The 18,081-nt window shown below is 38.8% G+C and overlaps 8 protein-coding genes and 1 non-coding gene across 9 annotated transcripts; 3 read left to right on the forward strand and 6 right to left on the reverse strand.

Moving 5' to 3' along the window:
- Positions 1–37: 37 nt before the first annotated feature.
- SPOG_02576 (DEAD/DEAH box helicase) lies at positions 38–5,409 on the reverse strand (the record flags this gene model as incomplete). Its single annotated transcript, XM_013168518.1, has 1 exon — positions 38–5,409. The coding sequence occupies one exon, from the start codon at positions 5,407–5,409 to the stop codon at positions 250–252; it is 5,160 nt and encodes a 1,719-aa protein (XP_013023972.1). The 3' UTR covers positions 38–249.
- Positions 5,410–5,689: 280 nt separating this feature from the next.
- On the forward strand, positions 5,690–6,913 carry SPOG_02577 (zf-CCHC type zinc finger protein). The gene has a single exon (XM_013168519.1). It carries the CDS (start codon positions 6,072–6,074, stop codon positions 6,735–6,737), a length of 666 nt encoding a protein of 221 aa, XP_013023973.1. The 5' UTR covers positions 5,690–6,071; the 3' UTR covers positions 6,738–6,913.
- Positions 6,914–7,215: 302 nt separating this feature from the next.
- On the reverse strand, positions 7,216–7,287 carry SPOG_16281. The gene has a single exon. It is a non-coding gene; the product is annotated as a tRNA-Met (tRNA).
- A 1,341-nt stretch (positions 7,288–8,628) lies between these two features.
- On the forward strand, positions 8,629–10,089 carry SPOG_02578 (transcription factor zf-C2H2 type; the record flags this gene model as incomplete). Its single annotated transcript, XM_013168520.1, has 2 exons — positions 8,629–8,935; positions 9,044–10,089. 2 exons carry the CDS (start codon positions 8,629–8,631, stop codon positions 10,087–10,089), a joined length of 1,353 nt encoding a protein of 450 aa, XP_013023974.1.
- Positions 10,090–10,648: 559 nt separating this feature from the next.
- Positions 10,649–11,014, reverse strand: SPOG_02579 (electron carrier; the record flags this gene model as incomplete). Its single annotated transcript, XM_013168521.1, has 1 exon — positions 10,649–11,014. The coding sequence occupies one exon, from the start codon at positions 11,012–11,014 to the stop codon at positions 10,649–10,651; it is 366 nt and encodes a 121-aa protein (XP_013023975.1).
- A 247-nt stretch (positions 11,015–11,261) lies between these two features.
- Positions 11,262–12,337, reverse strand: SPOG_02580 (peptidase family A22; the record flags this gene model as incomplete). The annotated part of the gene is made up of 2 exons (XM_013168522.1): positions 11,262–11,302; positions 11,452–12,337. 2 exons carry the CDS (start codon positions 12,335–12,337, stop codon positions 11,262–11,264), a joined length of 927 nt encoding a protein of 308 aa, XP_013023976.1.
- Positions 12,338–12,538: 201 nt separating this feature from the next.
- SPOG_02581 (RNase P and RNase MRP subunit) lies at positions 12,539–15,231 on the reverse strand. Its single transcript, XM_013168523.1, has one exon. The coding sequence runs from the start codon at positions 14,958–14,960 to the stop codon at positions 12,885–12,887; it is 2,076 nt and encodes a 691-aa protein (XP_013023977.1). The 5' UTR covers positions 14,961–15,231; the 3' UTR covers positions 12,539–12,884.
- SPOG_02582 (wybutosine biosynthesis protein Tyw3) lies at positions 12,575–16,126 on the forward strand. The gene has a single exon (XM_013168524.1). It carries the CDS (start codon positions 15,282–15,284, stop codon positions 15,966–15,968), a length of 687 nt encoding a protein of 228 aa, XP_013023978.1. The 5' UTR covers positions 12,575–15,281; the 3' UTR covers positions 15,969–16,126.
- On the reverse strand, positions 15,295–17,241 carry SPOG_02583 (kinetochore protein Mal2). The gene has a single exon (XM_013168525.1). It carries the CDS (start codon positions 16,986–16,988, stop codon positions 16,122–16,124), a length of 867 nt encoding a protein of 288 aa, XP_013023979.1. The 5' UTR covers positions 16,989–17,241; the 3' UTR covers positions 15,295–16,121.
- Between the last annotated feature and the right edge of the window lie 840 nt (positions 17,242–18,081).

Consider the following 18,081-nt stretch of genomic DNA (forward strand, 5'->3'; position numbering starts at 1 on the left):
ACTGAAACTTAGGATCTCTACTTTTCTACATCAAGACCATATTTCAAAACATTAAATTAATTAAGTACCAAATAGCATGGAAATCAACTGTTCTCGTACCAAAATATCCAATTTGATTGCTTTTCATATATCCTAAAATCCCTATGATATTTTTCAAAATATAAACCACAAGCGTCTTTTTTTTTATAAAAAAGAAAACACTCAATAAAAAATGGTGAACAAGAAAAAAACAAAAAAGAAATGAAAAATCTAAGCCCACATCTTTCTGAACTTGGCATCAAATTGGTTACGAACTTCAAGGAACATACAGTAGACCTTGAAAAGGTTCATGTCCATCTTGTCTTGCAATTCAGGAGAAGCAAGAGAAGTGGAGTAATTTCCGTTCATGTTTTGCATCCAGTCAGTGCTACCACTTTCACCTTCAGTAGACGCCTGGACAGCGTTAGAATCTTCGAGAGCACTCATGGCATTTTCAATATCGTCATCGGTAACCAAATTGAGTAAATTACCAATACAGCTGCAAATGGTAGCTAGAACCAAACTGAAGTCGTTCAACACAAACCAGATTTCAGATTGCTTCAAACCATTCTGCTCAACTAAAAGATCGACACTTCCATGAGTGAAGAAGTCAAGTAGATAAGCATTGAGGGATCCCTTATTCACTTCGAAAACAGGTAAGCGAGAAGTTTTGAGGAATACACCATCGGGTGTTTGTTCCATAAAATCGGAAACACTCTTGGCAGTGGCATCGCTGAAACCAGCTAATCCACAAAAGTCGGAAACCACACCAGTGGGTACCGTCTTGGAAAGTTTAGCTGTTCCATCAAACTTTATATTGGATAAAGGCAACTTATTCTCCTCAACACCAACATTACCATGTTCGCGATAGTAATAAGCATACGTCTTATACAGATTCAAAACCCGTTCGTCGTGTGCATTTAATACCTCAACAATATCCTGAGGAAGAGAAGGCAAAATGATTTCTGAAGGAGCGAATTCATCACGATTCTTCAATGAAAGAGCAAACTGCTCGTTAATGCGAATGCGTCCGAATAAGTGGCAGAGGATAGTAATGGTATCGTTTAAAGCACCCAACTTGTCTGAAGAATACTTGTCGGCAATCTTATGGAATATACCGGCGCGAAGTAAGTTCATGAAAGCATAGTTGCTAGGCTCGGTATAATACAGATGCATAGTAAGATTGGACAAATTAATAGGCTTACCAAAGTCATCCAACAATCCTTCACGAAGTAGATACTCAATAACAAAGCGAAGGTGATGATTGACCTGGTTGCTCAAAACAGCACCGTTTTGCATGAACTTGGGTTCATCCAAAATCGAGCGAATAGTATTACGTGCAAAAGGAGCAGCTTGTGAACCTGAGATGAGTTGGGATAATTGTAAGACCAAGGAGGTAGTAAGAGGGAATTGACCTTGAATATCCCATAATTTTGTGGTCAACAAACGGTAAACCTTATGCAAAGGGACACCAAGGAATCCTACATGACCCAATAAATCAAAACCACGACGACCAGCACGACCAGCAGCTTGGTGGAAATTCAGGGCGTTTAATTGTAAGTTATCACCCAAGAACACAACAGTACGGCAAGGCATGTTAATACCCAAAGACAAAGTACGAGTAGCAATGACAACACTGAGTTGACCACAACGGAATAGCACTTCAACCATTTGACGATAGCGTCGATTGAGACCAGAATGGTGTACACCGATACCTCTATAAAGAGCGTCGACAAACCATTCAGGAACGACTTGACGTCTACGTAAAGATTCCACATCACGATATAATTCTTCCTTGCCGTAAGTGGATTTGGCGCCAGCAAAAGAAAACTCTGGGGAAGGTTCTTCCGGATCGAAGAACTCAATCCAGCTAGTATCACCGGATTCCTTTAAGGCTTGTTCTTTCTGCTTTTCAGTGGCTGTCTTTTCGAATTTTTCCATTTGTTTAGCACGTTGACCAGCAGCAGCTTGCCATTTCTTATACTCACGCATTTTTTCTTTCCATTCTTCAGAGTTTTCACGCCAATCACGTTCCTTTTCGACTAGACCCTTGAAAACAGTTTCGGCAAGATATTCACATTCTTGGCGATCGTAATTGAAGCACAATGCGGGTAATAACTCTTGAGTATGCAAATCTTTAAGCATAGGCAATAAATTGGACGCAATAGCGTCCAAAGAGTAAGCAGAATTATACAATTGAAGCTGACTATTGACAACACGTTGTGGATCATTACAGAAGTGTTTAATAAGGGCTTGCAAGGGAGAGTTCGGAGCAAATGCATTAGGCAAAGAAGCCCATGTGTCAATAGTGGCTTTAATCTTCTTCTCATAACCCACAACGTCAACCTTCTTAATGAAAGGGATGTCCTCAAAATATCTGTCAGGGTCCAGTCTTTTGCTGACCTTGAAATCACCCTTGGAAACTAGCTTCATAGCATAGTACAATTGAAGGCAATCACGAGGTTCAAAAGCCAAATTTGTGGTGGTACCTTCAGAGAAAGACATAGCTGCGGCAGGATGGATTAGGGCAATTTGGCCATTGTCACCCTCTACATGTAATCCATTAAACTCTTTAGCACCGCCGTAAACAAACTTTCTCAAGTCTGAGTAACGATGTTCGTGAACAATAAGATGAATAGGATTAGCATGAGCACGCTGAAGAGCAGAAAGCCATGTATGGAATTCCTCAGGGTTACCTACAGTGGCCGAAAGTGCAACAATCGGGCAAGGAGCAAGTAAAAGTAATTGTTCTTCAACCATTCCGTCTTCCATTTGTCCAATACAGTGAATTTCATCAAAAATAATACGTCTAATCTTGGGACACCATGCATTGGCCAAAGCAGGTTGCAAAAGCATAGTTTGTAAAACATGGGGGACAGTAATTAACACTTGGCAGTTAGTTGGATTGTTAATACGATAGTCACGAGTGTAGACGGACCAAACAGTTTGACCAGCATGAGGGTAGTGTTTGTTAAAACGAGCATAAACCTCAGCGGATAGTTGGTTCACCAAAGCCTTAGTAGGAGCAACATAGATGACTACACCCTCATCATTATCACGTAAAACCTTCTCCATAGCATAAAAGGAGATGAAGGTCTTACCTGAAGAGGTAGGTGCAACAACAAAGACAGACTCATCTTTGTCAAGAATATCCAAAGTCTGACGCTGCCATTCATCAGGATCAAAAGCAACCCGGTCATCAGGTGCGCTTCCCATAGATCTTTCCATATACTCACCGAAATGGAGCAACTGGAAGGTAGGAGAAGTGAAAGGGACTTCCAAATCAAATTCTTCTTCCTCTAAATCAGGGAGCACAAAGGGAAAAGATAGGGGACGGGTTTCGAGTTTCTTGGCTTTGCGGATAACATTTTCAAAACCCAAAGCAGTAAGTGTATCGTCAAGAGCAGTCTTAACCTGCTTAGTAATGGGCCTGGGGTAGACAATACTAATTTCACGGAAAATCTCCACCACTATGCGAATATTCTTTTCCTTAGATTCGTCCGTAACACAGGCCGCTGTCCAGAGGGAAATTAAGACACGAATGCGGTATAAGCGCATTTCGTTCTCAATGTAAGGATCATAGGTTCTAGTGTTCAACAATTGATCAATACGATTAGAGCGGAGATTCAGATCTTTAATACGACCAAGTTCGTTCCTAGTTTCCCGCCACATATAGTCGTTCTTATTTTCTTCCTTCTCAGACTTCTTGGCAGCAATTTCGGCACGGATTTGTTCGGCTTTGGAGAGTTTAACAGGTTTACCCTTTTTCGCGGCATTTTCCTTATCCTTAGCCTTGGATTTGTTTTTGGGAGCTTCTTCACTTTGACTCTTGGCTTCCTTAAGGGTTTGGGTGAAAATGGTCTGGCGCTTCAATTGACCACCTTTAGCACCGGTAAGTGAGCTGGCATACTTTTGAATATGGCTGATAAAGAATTGGTCCTGACGACGCATTCTATCAACCTGCCTTTTATCTTTGTTACTGTCACCGGTCTTTTTAGTTGCACTGATATCGTCGTAACGCTTAGAGGTGGCAGACTTATCATTGATACGCAATTTTGAGAAATCCAAAACTGTCTCAACAGGTTGAAGTTCCTTGGGCTGAACGGCCCATTCCTCAGTGTTGTAAAACTGGGAAATAACGGGATCACCGTATGGAACCAAGGAAGTATCGATTTCGCTAGCGGGAGCCTCAATGGGAGTACAAAGTTCCTTAGATATGGAAGAAAAAGAAGATAAATCAAAAAGATCACCGGCATCGGGAATTGCATCAATAACTAACTTCCAATTGGAGAGAGCATACTCACGGCAGATATCAGGAATGTAAAATTCGCCAAGAGCAACATCAGATACTAGACGAACAAATAAGCGAGCATCGAAAAGGTCATGGAAACCGTCTACCTTGCTATCTAACAGATTGAGGATGGAAGAAGCACAGCCTAAGTATGACGAAATAAATTTTTGAATAGCTGGGTCCTCGTATAAGGGGAATGAAGGTTGAGGACGGGAATTCAAATTCAGATGTTCAAGGACAGCAGCTGAAATGACGATCATTTTAGCTAGATCACGGCTTAATGGGGAAGATGATTCGTTTTTTATGAGCCAAGCAGCAGCAAGAGTCTGAACACGCATTGCATTCGTAGGACAGGCATCAATATTGACTTCAGGCAAATCTATCGATTGACGGTTTTTGCCGAATTTTTCCAAATAATCAGAAATTAATTTGGAAGCTTCCTCTACAGCTTCGGTAGAGCGAGTAAAAAAGGAAGGCAATATACACATCGAAATCTTATTATCGACAAACTCGTAAGATCCTAAAAGAGCAACAGGTACGCCATCGGATAATGCAAAGAAAATAAAAGACTTAAATACCATCAATTGTTCATCAGTAATAGCAAGGCCTCCTTCCTTGGTATTTTTATTGTTGTCAAGGACCATAAAACCGTAAGGACGGTGTTTGGCAATAAATACACTCCATTGAGAGTCTGTTAAGGATTTGAATTGAAATACAGGGACATATTTTCGAAGATGACGGATGGCTACTCTACGGAATAAAAGGAGGGAAGAGCGCAAAATGTCATCATAATTAGAGTAAAGCGCTTCCCAGTTTTTGAAAAACACAATACAAAAATTCAGTCTGGCACTTTTAAACTTGGCCAGTTCTTTTTCTAAAAGATAAATAGCATACAATATTTGAACACCATTTTTGCCTAAAAATTGGCAATCTTGTGCAAGGATATGGAAGATTAAAGAATCACCATCGATAAGAAAGAGTTCTTCACCAGCAAAATCACCGATTAAATCTACTGAACGATAATTTTGTACCGTTGTTAGTCTGGCAATCTCCTCGCTCATATTTATGAAAGTGAATGGGAGAAGGAAGAAGGGTTGCATCTAACATGCTCTTTAGCCATTGGTGTCACCCTTGTTACTTCAGCCGCCAATACCCATTAATTCTAAATATAAACAAATGAAAGAATAGGTATATAAAATAAAAAAAATAAAAAAAATAAAAAAAAAAGAGAGAAAGTACATAAAAGTATAGATTAGGAGCATATAAATTAGAAGTTTAACCAAAGTAATATTAAGTATGCTGAACAATTCATCGAATGATAGTAAATGCCGTTAGCATGATAAACAATTTTCCTTAACATGCTGACCATGGATGGAGAAAGCAATGAGAGCAACATCTAGCTCTTTAGTTTTAGACTTGTAACAATAAGAATAATGGTCCCACTACTCAAACCCATTGTCTGTGACAGAGCGACTATATGTTACTTCTGATGAATGAAGCAGCTTTGAAATTTTTCTGGCTAAAAGCAAAATACCACTTGCATCAGAGGGAAACGATATACAAGAAAAAAAAGCAAAGGAGCGGAAAATATATTAGAAAAAAGGGTTCATTCAATTGATTTAGCTTAAAAGCATTGGAAACCGAACTCACAAAAGTGAATTCTGTAAGAATTAGCAGGATCTTTGGATTACCTTTGGGCTTTCTTCTAGCGGTTATAATTTTGCTTATATTATTATTTCTTACATATTCTTTTCTTTAAAAAATGGCGCGAATCACTAACATGGGAAAGAGAAAAAAGTTCTTGGAGGCTACGCCCTACCAAGCAAAACCAGTTGAAGCTGCGAGAGATGACTCTCCAAACAACAACGGTGATGGCTCTGCTGAGGACCCTAAGAACAATATGAACAATCGAGCAGACTCGAAGTCGGATCAGCGACAGCGAAAGAGCCGTTCAGAACATCGAAGGATAAGGAGACAGAATATGAGAATGAAGGATAAGTTTTGTTTTGCATGCAGAAAACCAGGTCATATAGTACAACATTGCCCTGAAGCGAAATCAGAGGTCTCCATTTGCTTCCGCTGCGGAAGCAAAGAACATACTTTAAGTGCCTGTCCCAAAAAGGGACCATTGCAGTTTGCAGTTTGCTTTATTTGTCACGAAAAGGGTCACTTGGCTGGTCAATGTGAGAAGAATCCCCATGGTCTATATCCTAAAGGTGGTGGTTGTAAGTTTTGTGGATCTGTTCACCATTATGCCAAGGACTGTGACCAAGTACGCAAGGAGGATGTTAGTTACGGGCATGTTTTGGCAACTGCAGGTACGACAGGTGCCGATGAAGATGTCTTTCATGAATATGCAAGGGAGGTTAATAGGCCTTCTGCGCCAAAACCATCTTCTAAACCAGCAAAGAAAACGGTTACGTTTTGAGCGCTGAAATTTAGTTGAAAAAAAAGAAATACGGGGTTTTAGTAGGTACGGTTATGTTTGGGACGTGAGTCCCGATCTATGGTAATAAATCAAAGTCAAGTCAAGAATGTTTAGGTTCACGTGTATAAAAAAAAGGCTTTCTTTCCAAGATGATAGACTCATTAAAGATATATCCGATTTATGATTTAAAAAATAGTGTCTAAAATTAGTTTATCATTGATGTTTCAATTTTTTTTTTCTGTGAAATGGCTCGCTTTAATAGATCTTATGTGTGTAGAGAGCTTCACAACAGTAAAGATTAAGTGTACATCAGCAAGCTTTTTTGATTTTTATTTTATGAATCGACCTAGCATATAATATTGGTGGGCATTAAAAGCAGAAATTATCGTACAAGAGTCCATAGTATGGCAGATCAGCGAACTTCCAAACGTGCAAGAGCAGAAACAGGAGTATTCAGCCAGTAAGAATAAAAAATGAATTGCGCGGCCAGGTTTCGATCCTGGGACCTACGGGTTATGAGCCCGTCGGAGTTCCACTCTCCTACCGCGCACTTTTCGGTACACCTTGCAACTCGAACTTACGACCAGGATTGAGTCATAAGTCCGCTCTACCATAGGACCTTTTCTTGTACTATTGCCTATGTAGTACTGTAATTAACCCGAATTCTATGATAAAGTCTGTAAGTTAATAAATTAGAAAGAACAAAAGCACAGTACAAACTAAGTAGTTCATTATTAAGAAAGAAGGGAAAAAATTCTTGTCTGAAAGTTGCAAATACCTCCGTTTTATGTTCTTCCCTACGAATGCAAGAAAAATCGAATTTTTTACATGTCACTTTCCAAGGCCTTTTCCCTCTAAAATATTTTTTAGATTTTATAGATTTGATTACATAACAGCTGTAAAAAGAGTTCAACCATTTTCTATAGAGGTATCAATTTTTGTGAATTTATTTTCTTTTTATAAACAAAGAAAATCATGATCTGCGCCGATGAAATTACCGATGATCAGCGACACCCTACACTTCATCAAAGGTACAACGGAAGTAACAACCGCCGATCATATGAAGGTCGGCAGTTTAAGTATTAACAGCAATGTACTTGACTACTTCTTCATATCGCGAATTTGCATTTACATTACGAAGATCTCGTTTAGTGGGAATTAGACGATTTTTTGAAAACTATCACTCAATTCAAGTCAAATCATAGTTAAATCTGTAAGAAAACGTTTGTGGTTTCGCAAATTGCCTTTGTCTAGAGAAGTCGACTACTTTTGTTGCCTCACCTTGTCAATTTATCGATTGCATCGACAGGTCTACTCTTTTATCATCTTGTTGATTGACTTGTTCGATTTCAAGTTTCGTGGAGAAGGTTTCAAGGGTTTGAGAGTCGTTGTTAAGGAGGATATCTGAATCCTAATTACTCATTAGTGGCTTTAGCGGTGGATTTTTTTTGGACTGGGAGATAAACAAGTAATACCTTTATTTATTTTATTATATATTTTTTTTTTATTTCGCTACTTTGCTTCATTAATATTGTCGAGAAGAAAGCGAGATTGCATCCGTCCATTATAGCAAGTTAATCTGTATCTCGACTTTTGTAGGGAAAAGACAAGGAGAAGAACTAGCCCTTAATTTTTTCTCGAGAAAAACAGTGATTTTCTCTTTTCAAGTTGGCTTTTTCTATTTGTTTGGGGAATAGATCACTGTGCTTTCTTAGCTAGTGGGTTCTCTTCCAATTTTTTATCTGCTTATTGTGCGGATTCTATTGAATATTGACCATCCTTTGTTTTTGGACGAGTTAAGAAGCTTATAATACTTTCTTTTGCTGGTTTTAGCCTGAAATTTGTTTATTATTTTTTTACTGTATAACCTACAGTGTGCTTATTCTATATCATGTCAACGGAAACTCCTGCCGTCGAAGGAACCTGTCGGGCGTCGTACACTGCGTCTTCTGCTCCCACGAATCCTTCTAACGTAAACTCTATGAATGACCAACATTCTGCTTCTGTTCCCCCGGCCTGTCCGTATCCTCATGTCGTTGGCCCTTCTTTTGTACCTCCAACCACACATTCGAAGCTCGATGATTTGCCAAGGCAACCTCCTTTGAACAATCATAAAAATAACCTTGAAAATATTCTCCCTACCATGCCAGGCTCCTCCATTCCTTTGGCTCAAGGTCATTCAGATCATTCACTGAACAGTAGTCTTTGTTGTTGTACTACTGTTCATGGTCATCCTCACATATCCCCTACAATGATTAATCCTTCCTCTGCTCATTATAGACTTCCTCCTATCTCCACCATATTAGGTGGATCTATGGCAGACCCTGCAATAATGGCGGCTGCTGCTGCTTCATCTCCTCATTATCATCCTCCCAACCCTAATTCACCGGATGTGCCTCTACCTCCAGGCTTCCTTTCTCCTTACAACCCTTTTTCTTATGCATATTTAGTCGCAAAAGCAAATGAAGCTGCTGCTGTTGCAGCTGTACATCAACATCAGCCTTCCAAATCCGCTGATCAACATGCTCAGCCCGCTCAACACGTTGATCCGGTTGCCCCATCGTCAATTCCGCCATCTGCGAATCCTTGCTCGGCGGTAACGCCGCACCATCCGAACAGCAGCTTTCTAACATTTCCTTTTCAACCACCCTATCTCCCTTTCATTTGTCCTGGTTGTGCACAAAATTCAACTTCACAAAATCGTTTAAACCCTCAACCAAATAGCGATGGATTCATACGCTGTCCCGCTCCTTCGGAGCATGAGTCGTTCGTTTCCCATGCTGGAACAGAAGCACAAGAACCAACGAATCGTTCCAGTTCAAACGAAGCGGAGCCTCAACATTCCGAGAGCGCTTCTAGTAGAGTGGTAGACATGAATCGTTTTGGTTTGACTCCTGACGTTCATCCCTCATCTCAAAGTGGTTTTATTCCCGAAAATACGTCTGCAGCTTCTCAACCAGGATATCCGCACTCGAATGGCTTCCACGATGTTTTTCTTTCTGAGCTTTCTGCTGCAGCTACCCTTGCACAAAATAATTCTAATACTACTGCAGCTTCGGAGGGAAAAAGTCAAGCTAATAAAGATTCTTCTTCCATAGAGAAGAGAGCACATTTTGCCAGGAGGCATTCAAATGTCCGAAAATCGAATCAGCAAAGCAATACAATCTCAAGTTCCACCATTCGATATCGTTGCACCGAGTGTCTTCAAGGCTTTTCGAGGCCATCGAGCTTAAAGATTCATACTTATTCCCATACTGGTGAACGTCCATTTGTTTGCGATTATGTGGGTTGCGGAAAAGCGTTTAACGTTCGCAGTAATATGCGACGCCATCAACGTATTCACGGTGCATAACTATCCACTGACTTGAGGTCTTTTCTGTACAATAGGTCACGAGTTCCTATGTTTGTTTTTGTTTTTCGTTTTGGTTTTTATTTTATTTTATTTTCTTATGATGTTATGGTACTGTTTTAGAAAAGGAGATTTGTCATTTAATAAGTGATGAATCAAACCTATCGAACCTGTCTCGTTTACCTAAGTACTAAGTACTGAAGGTCACGTGTAATTTACTGTCTTTTCTGAAAAAAGAGCTAGTGCACAAATGCTCTTTTTGAAAAGATAAAATCGCAAATCACCTATTGTAATTGGACGCTTTATAGGTAATGACATTTTTCTATAAGTTTCAGTAAATATTTATTTATACACGATTTCTGGCTGTTGAATGATTTTTATTTGCATGAACAGCAATTTATTGGTTTTTTTTTTTAATTAGTTTAATGAATAGAAACATTACAGATCTTTTGCTAACCTGAAATGTGCAATCAGCATGTGATCTTACTGGGTACAATGTATGGCCATATTCCTCAAAAATATTTCATTTTTAAGTCAATTAAACAAAGAATTGGTGAATTAATTACAATAATTGTTTGAAATCCCGAGTCTGCAAAAGTAAAGAGTAAGGACTTACTTTTCCCTTGTCCCAATCGACAAGGCAAGGACGACGAAAAGTACGGAAATCATTTTGGTATTTATTTAATGCGTCCTGGACAGAAGTAGCTCCCGAAATCAGTAGATGACTTTGATCCTTCTGTATATTGGAGAGCATGATACTAATTTGATCTTGAGTAGGAGGATCCAATTCGACCTGCAACTGATATCGAAATTGTTCGTTATTAGTTCTTTCACCAAGAATCATATATTCTGTAAGTTTTTCTTCAATTACTGTATTACGTTTTCGAGCGAAGAGGGTCAATATTCTTTTCGTCGTTAAACCAAACATGTTGAGAATTAACAGTTATTTCTCTTCAACAAAAACAATGAATATAAAATATACTTAGAGAGAACAAAGGATTCAATCCCCAAGTCAACGTAAGCAAGGCCTTCAAAACTGCAGGAAACGCTAGGAAGCACCTTCAACGAGAAAAATTTTATACAGCAGAGAAATAAGTAAATCTTTTTAAAAAGCTCTCCTTTAAGTTGAAAGGTAAAAGGTTACTTGTTTATGAGACAGATTCCTAGACTTGGTTTCACGTCATGTAAGGAAGAGATTTGCGAGTCTTATTACGGACTGTGCTAAAGGAGGAAAAAGAAGTATAATGAGTGGAAGGGAGATTCATCAAGAGAAAGAATCTTAGGAAAAGGTAGGGCATAAATAGAAGTAGAAAGGAAAACGAAAGACAAAAAAAGAGTCCTAACACGTCAGTTAGTTTGTCTTACTTTCTTGGGTAGAGTCATTCTTTTTGTCGTCGGAAGCACTTTGTTCTTCACTACGAAAGGCAAATAAAGAGGGTAACTCTTTGCGGCGCCAAGCAGTGAAAAGAGGTGCAAGGATAGAGACAGGACTGAGGTAGAGGAGTGCTGGTTGTGCAACACGAAAATAATACAAGGCAAAGTTGGTGATAGCAAGTCCTAGGATGTAAGCAAGAAGGGTCCATTTGAAGTATGGGGTAGATGTATTCGTATTCTTGGACGTCTGCGCATTGCTAACATCGAAACGACGCATCAAACTGACCATAAGTCCAGGCATAACAATATCGCCCAAACCAAGCATAGAGAAGCGACCAGGCTTTGAAAAATTGGGAATCACGTATTTGGCTGGAATGTCGATCCCAGTTGCTACAGTGACCATGACATCGGTGCCAAAAACAAAGTAAATGTCGTAAACAAAAAGACAAGCTAAAAGAACAGCTCCAGTAGCAAAGGAATCAATTCGCATCATACTAATGGAATTGGCTGCCAAAGTCCACGCAAGCAAGTTCGAAGTGAACCAATGCTTTGTTTTTACATAGTGGACAGTAATTACAGCTGTCAAAAGTAAACAAAGAGACTTTCCAAGAGCAGATTTGGGATTCAAGGTCCGTAAAAAGCACATAGCTGCTGCAAAACTGCCATAGCCCTGTAAAATCATCTGGATATACTCTTTCCCATAATAACGGAGAATCAGGTACATGCCTACAAGCGTAAGCCCACCAAACACAGGAAATAATGCTGCAAGTTTCTTATTAATTGTATGCTTTTCTTCTGGATTTGTTTCGCGTGTTGACCATTCTGAGCCAATGTAAACAGTCGCGATTGCTGCAGATGCTAAAATGATTCCTTCCATTCTCTCAAAAATGGGTAAATGCAAGACCAACAGGGGGAACTTGCAGCAAAATACGAGCCTTTGGAGTATTGGCAAACGATAAAATTGTTTTCCTGTTTTTAAAGAAACCTTAAATAAGGAAGCATCCTCATTGCCGTTAACAAAAATTTGCATACTGCACGGTATTAGATATTTTCTTAAGCTTACTATGATACCGTAAAAGAAAAAAGTAAGAGACACGAAAAACCTTGGAGGCTATGAACAAGTCCTTAGGAAATGATTTTCTCTCTTTTCTTTTTTTTCCTGCATCCGACTAACGGTTGCTGCTCCCATACATGTCTTCGTAGTTTGTATTGAGCCATTGACTATGGAATCTGTGAAATTTGAACCCATTATTATTTATTTATTTATTTAGTAGTTTTCCTACATCCAAGAATGATTACTAGCATGATCCATCTAAGCGTTACGCTTTCTATATTTGGAAGATTGGATGGTAGCAAGGAATCCATGGAAAGGATACTTTAGAGTGGAAAGGCATTTCAAAGAAAAGCAAATGTTTATGAAAACTTTAAAGCAATAACTTCCATTGAGCCAACCGAGGAATAGAGCAGCCCACATTACGAACAAGACAATAACCTTGGGGTTTTCCACCCAGCGTCACGGATTTTATACTAGCAATGCCTGAAGGCCTTCCAGCAGTCAGATTAAAATTAGCAGTTGTCACAAATCCAGATAAGGCATCAGCCTTCGGACAAGGAGGATATTCAGCAGCTTCTGCTGTAATTTTTTTGTCATAAATCAGTTTCTTCCAACCATCAATTTGATCCTGGTCGATACTATAGATGCGAGCCCGATCGTGTAAAGCACCTCTTTGTACCATTCGAATTTCAACTCTTGAAAACGTCTGAGCAGTTCGGTCCATGACATCGGAATGTGCGTCATCAGAGAAGTATTCCCAATAACAACAAAATGGGTCACCAATTTCAGAGAAATTCTTGCCAAAATTTTCATAGTTAACTCGTTTCGCCGGTGGTCGTCTTCTCCAGTGTTCCTCGTTTCGCTGCTTTCGTTGAATTTCATATGCCTGTCCGCTCTTTGTATCAGGAAAATCAGCAGGAAAAAAAGGCATCTTTTTTTCGAAAGCAATTTGATGCAAATTTTTTAGCCCTCCAAATCGTACACCTTTCCGATACATCAACTTCTGCCAGAAAAACTTTGCTGCTCCCCAAGGCAATATGACAGTTAACCCATTCCATTTCGGTCGATGAGTAATGTAAATAGGCACTAATTCGTTTTGAACATTCAACGTCAAGTGCCTTTTCTGTTGAACATAATTAAAAATATCAAAAGATGGTATTTCATGTTTATCCCATAAACCAATTTTGCTATCTAATACTTCATCGTTTCTGATTTCTTTACCACTTTCATTCATTCTTTTTTCTTCTTGTCTCAATTTAGATTCATTATTTACCAATGATGCATCAAACCCAATGGATGCGCCAAATGGAAGAGAAGTAGTAGGTAACGTGGAAATTGACTTCCATGTTCCTTTTTCTGAAGACTGAATGTCTGGGAAAATGTCATGAAGAACTAAGTTAGCGTCAGGACCCAAGACGTCGAATGAAGCCAATTCCAATCTCCAATCATGCATAGCAATTTGATCATCTAAAACGGCAATGCTTGATAAATGATTCCACGCATCTAAAAAAGCAGAAGCATGCAGTCGGATAACTAATTGTACTACATTTTCAGAATTACGAACCGGAATTTTTGTTTTGCATGCCTCGTTAGGATTGTGCCATTGTAATAAACAAGGACATAAGAGCTCTTTCGTTTGAGAATTTCTGACATAACTGGTGAATGAACGATAAGACCGGGTGTATGCAGCGGGGAGTCCTGTGGTAAAACATTCTCCGAACGTTTCTAGGAGAACCTTTAAAGGCCCACTAATGGAAACTAATGGTTGATAAGACATATCAAATGCAATGGCATTCAAACAGAAAGCAGCTCTATGAGTAGGCCGGTAAGACTTTTCAGTTGGACTTTCTGGAATTGCATAACCCCATGCATTAATCATGTGAGCACGTTTTGAAGTCCAAAGGTGAGTTGGTAACCAAACTTTTCGTAATTGCCGTCCGGCAAACTTCCCGCTTACTAACTTTACTGCAGCTAAGGATGGAATCCTAGAATCCTCAGTTGAGTGTTCTGTTTGTAATTGCCCAGAGTTTGTAATTTGAGAACGTAGACCTTGACGTGCTAATTTTCTGTGGAGTCGTTTTATGAATCTTTTTAGGCGTTGCTTGGAAGGAATAATTGGTGTTGTAGCAGAAGAACTCAGCTGCATTTCATAATACGCACGGTCCCGTAGAGCCTTGGGAATCCGTCGAATATTATGAGAAGCCGCACGTCTTCTAAGACAGCGTGGAAGCGCTTGAAATGCACGTTGAGCACTCGAGTGCTTCGACCGTTGCATAGCATCTTGTAATGCAGAAATTTCAAAAGATCTGGATTCGACAAAGCGTTTAATGTCCACAGCACCGTTCTTTAATGCTGGAGATTCTACCTGAATATGTCTAGCATCGGCAAATTTCGATCTCTTCACATTTGTATCTTTCGATTGTATTTTTTGACCCGACCGTTTCATTTTCGTATAGATGCTCTAAAAATAAAAACGAAGGAAAATGTACAGTCGTAAATGAAGTAGGGAATGCAAACAAAGATCTAACCTCAGACCATAAGGTTTCTTACTGATAGATGGGTTTTACCAAGAAAATAAAACTAAAGAATACCTGAATCTCTGTTTATTTTTGTTTTAATTCCAAAATAATAGCAAAAATCCTGAACTTTGAAAATAAATATTCAATCCTGGAACAAAACGTATTGTACACTAAGGGAAAGCCAAGGCCAAAAATTTCACCACAAGCAAAACCAATTTCATGTTGGTTTTGCAATACTTTTAACGTTAATGAATTACAATAGTGAATTAGAAACATTTGATATTCAAAAAGAAGAAATTTTGAAAGGACTGGCTTCTTCTTTGCCGGATGCTTCTCCTAAAGGAAATCCAGATAGCCCTATTTTTCCTTTACTAGATGTAATAAACTCACACCCAGACTGGGTAACCTCAAGTTCATGTTCTGGAAGAATTTCTATCTATGTACAAGGATTAACCTCTAGGAAGGGAGGTGGTTACTGGCTTTTTGTATCTCACGAACCATGCACAGATTTACCTGCTCCCCTTAATACGGAATCTGTAGAGTATGGAAAATTGCCTGAGTCACCATCAGAAGGATCCAGAGAGATTCAATTTTCTTTTGAGCCGATGATATTACATGTCCAAACTCGATCCCTGGAGACAGCTCAGCACTTACAACGAGTAGCAATGAGCTGTGGATTTCGAGAAACAGGGATTCAGGGAAGCACCAACAAATATATCGTAGCAATCAGGACGAGCCTAAAGATTGACGTTCCAATTGGAGTTGTAGATGCTTCAGAAAGGATTCAGCTATTTGTAACAAAGGAGTATATGACATGGCTTATAAAAAGGACATTAGAGTATTTCGCTGAAAATCAAAGGCGAATGGATAGGATCAAGGACCAATTGGAAACACAGGTTGCAAAGCGACTGAAACCAAGACGAAAACTGAAGTGAGACAAAAATGTAGAAAAAACTCTTAATTTGTGAAAGCGCAGCTTCAGTGTTCAGTGAGACAACAGGTTGGCTGTGCACAGAAAAACCATATGTTTAAGGGGAGCAGCGGCTGGAAAATAGTAATACTATCAATAAAAGGAGTATTTACTGGTACTAGATGATTTTTATAATTTTCCTTTGTAAAATGTCTAACCATCCATCCTCAGAAATGAGACTTGCTTCCATAATGTAATCTCGATGCCATGTATGATTGTATTCATAGATTTGGCACCGCTGAATACGAGTAGAGTCCATAAAGCAAAAAAATCTAGCTTTCCATTTTTCTTTGATGTCGATTTCCAAGTGGGTGTAACTTAAGTCGGCAGAGATTTGTATGGAAGAATTCTCTTGAAAAGTGTTATTGAGTTGAGAAAGTAAGTTTTTTCGACAAGCATGAGCAGTTAATAGTTTGTGAACTCTCCATAGAAATAAACGCAGTCTATCTGGCTGATTCGAGGCCAAGTACTCGTCTGCCCAAATATCTAGACGGAAAAAGTTGGGGAGGGTGTATTTGTAAATTGAAAGTGCATCTTCGAAAACACGAAAAATAATGTAATGGGGAGCTTCAAATGCATTTCCATTGAGGGATGCATATTGGAAGGAAGCATCTGGGTTCTCAGAAGGAAACATGGTTTGCATGGGATGCATCATGAAATCGAAACGAGCACCCAAGAGAGGAATCAAAGGAGCAGGACAAATTTGAAGAGTCTTTGGATTCTTTACAAGCATCCTTTTCCTAGATTGTTCTTCTGGATCGTGTGGAATGAAGAAGGAAACTCCTGAGAGACGTTCAAAGTTGAGCGAAGGAACTTGAAAGGGTGGTTGTGTAAATAACTTGATTGGATCTGGCAAATCATGCTTCTGTTTCAAACGTTTTTCTTCCAATTCTTTTAGCGTTGCTAATAAGTTTTGACGTTTCAACTCTAGCGAGGAGATTTCCTCCATCAAAGTATCTTGGTCATCATGCCCTTCTGAGGACATAATATCAATGAAAAATGAAAATGAAAGCAGTTCAATAAAGAATAGATATAGTTATGGGATTCTTAAAGCACCTATAAGAGTAACCTATTCAAATGGAAGTTATAACAAACGTGCATAAAAGTCGTTGAAAACAAACCAAATTTAGACAAAATCAAAGGCCTAAAAAAAACTATCAAATGCTCAGCAATCGCGAATTTCTATTATCGAATACAAAAACCAATTCTTTGTGGTGTCGACTCTAAAACCATACAAATATAATCTTAACCAGGCAAATTCAGGAAATGTCAACTCAACTCTGAGACAATATAAGAATGTGTGGAAAGGGTATTCTCTTATACAGAGCAAACATTAGAAGAAAAAACATAATGAAGACATCAACATTGTAAACAAATGCTGTTAATGATTGAAATGGAAATAAATTAAGTCCGCGAGTTTGGTAGTATAATATGGATTCTATTTCTTTCATCCATTGTTGCTGGTTTTTTTCTTGGGATTTTCTATGGAAGAAGATTTAACAGAATAAACATTTGTATTGTTTTCCTTTTCGAATTGGCAATTTGCTTAGAGTTCCAACTACCAAAAGAACTTACTTGATATTTTGAATACTTCTGTGAAATTCGGGTTTCTACATTACCTTTTTTTATTTATTATTTTACTTGAGTATCCTTCCTTTGTTTATATTTACATACTCGATTTTCAAGATTTTTGCATCTCCTTGCATTCCGTTTGTACACGTAAACAATCAGGTGGTGGTTTCCGCGAAGTACAAGTAAAGCAGCAGCATCCTGACGTTTCGATTCATTATGCTATCCGAAGGGAATATTCTCTTTAAGAGACCTTTTGTTTACCAACAAAAACGTAAACATGCGAAACACCCAAAGAATAAACAAATCCTTTAATTAACTAGGAAAACCAACATGTCATTCTAATACTATCTTCGTTAAAAAGAACAAAAACAACTCGTCAAATCGTGCCTCTCCTTTTCTGTCCGTTCAGCATAGACATGCCATAATTCACTCCACCACCTACAAGCACATTTGCACTCCCTTTACGCTGCCGATCACCAGGGTACAAACATCATAAGATGAAAATT

The sequence above is a fragment of the Schizosaccharomyces cryophilus genome, assembly GCF_000004155.1.
Source record: "Schizosaccharomyces cryophilus OY26 unplaced genomic scaffold supercont4.4, whole genome shotgun sequence".
Taxonomy (NCBI): Eukaryota; Fungi; Ascomycota; class Schizosaccharomycetes; order Schizosaccharomycetales; family Schizosaccharomycetaceae; genus Schizosaccharomyces; species Schizosaccharomyces cryophilus.

Excerpts from the sequence above, each read along its gene's own strand:
- SPOG_02577 (XM_013168519.1), top strand. The coding sequence starts at position 6,072 with ATGGCGCGAATCACTAACATGGGAAAGAGAAAAAAGTTCTTGGAGGCT.
- SPOG_02581 (XM_013168523.1), bottom strand. The coding sequence starts at position 14,960 with ATGAAACGGTCGGGTCAAAAAATACAATCGAAAGATACAAATGTGAAG.
- SPOG_02582 (XM_013168524.1), top strand. The coding sequence starts at position 15,282 with ATGAATTACAATAGTGAATTAGAAACATTTGATATTCAAAAAGAAGAA.
- SPOG_02583 (XM_013168525.1), bottom strand. The coding sequence starts at position 16,988 with ATGTCCTCAGAAGGGCATGATGACCAAGATACTTTGATGGAGGAAATC.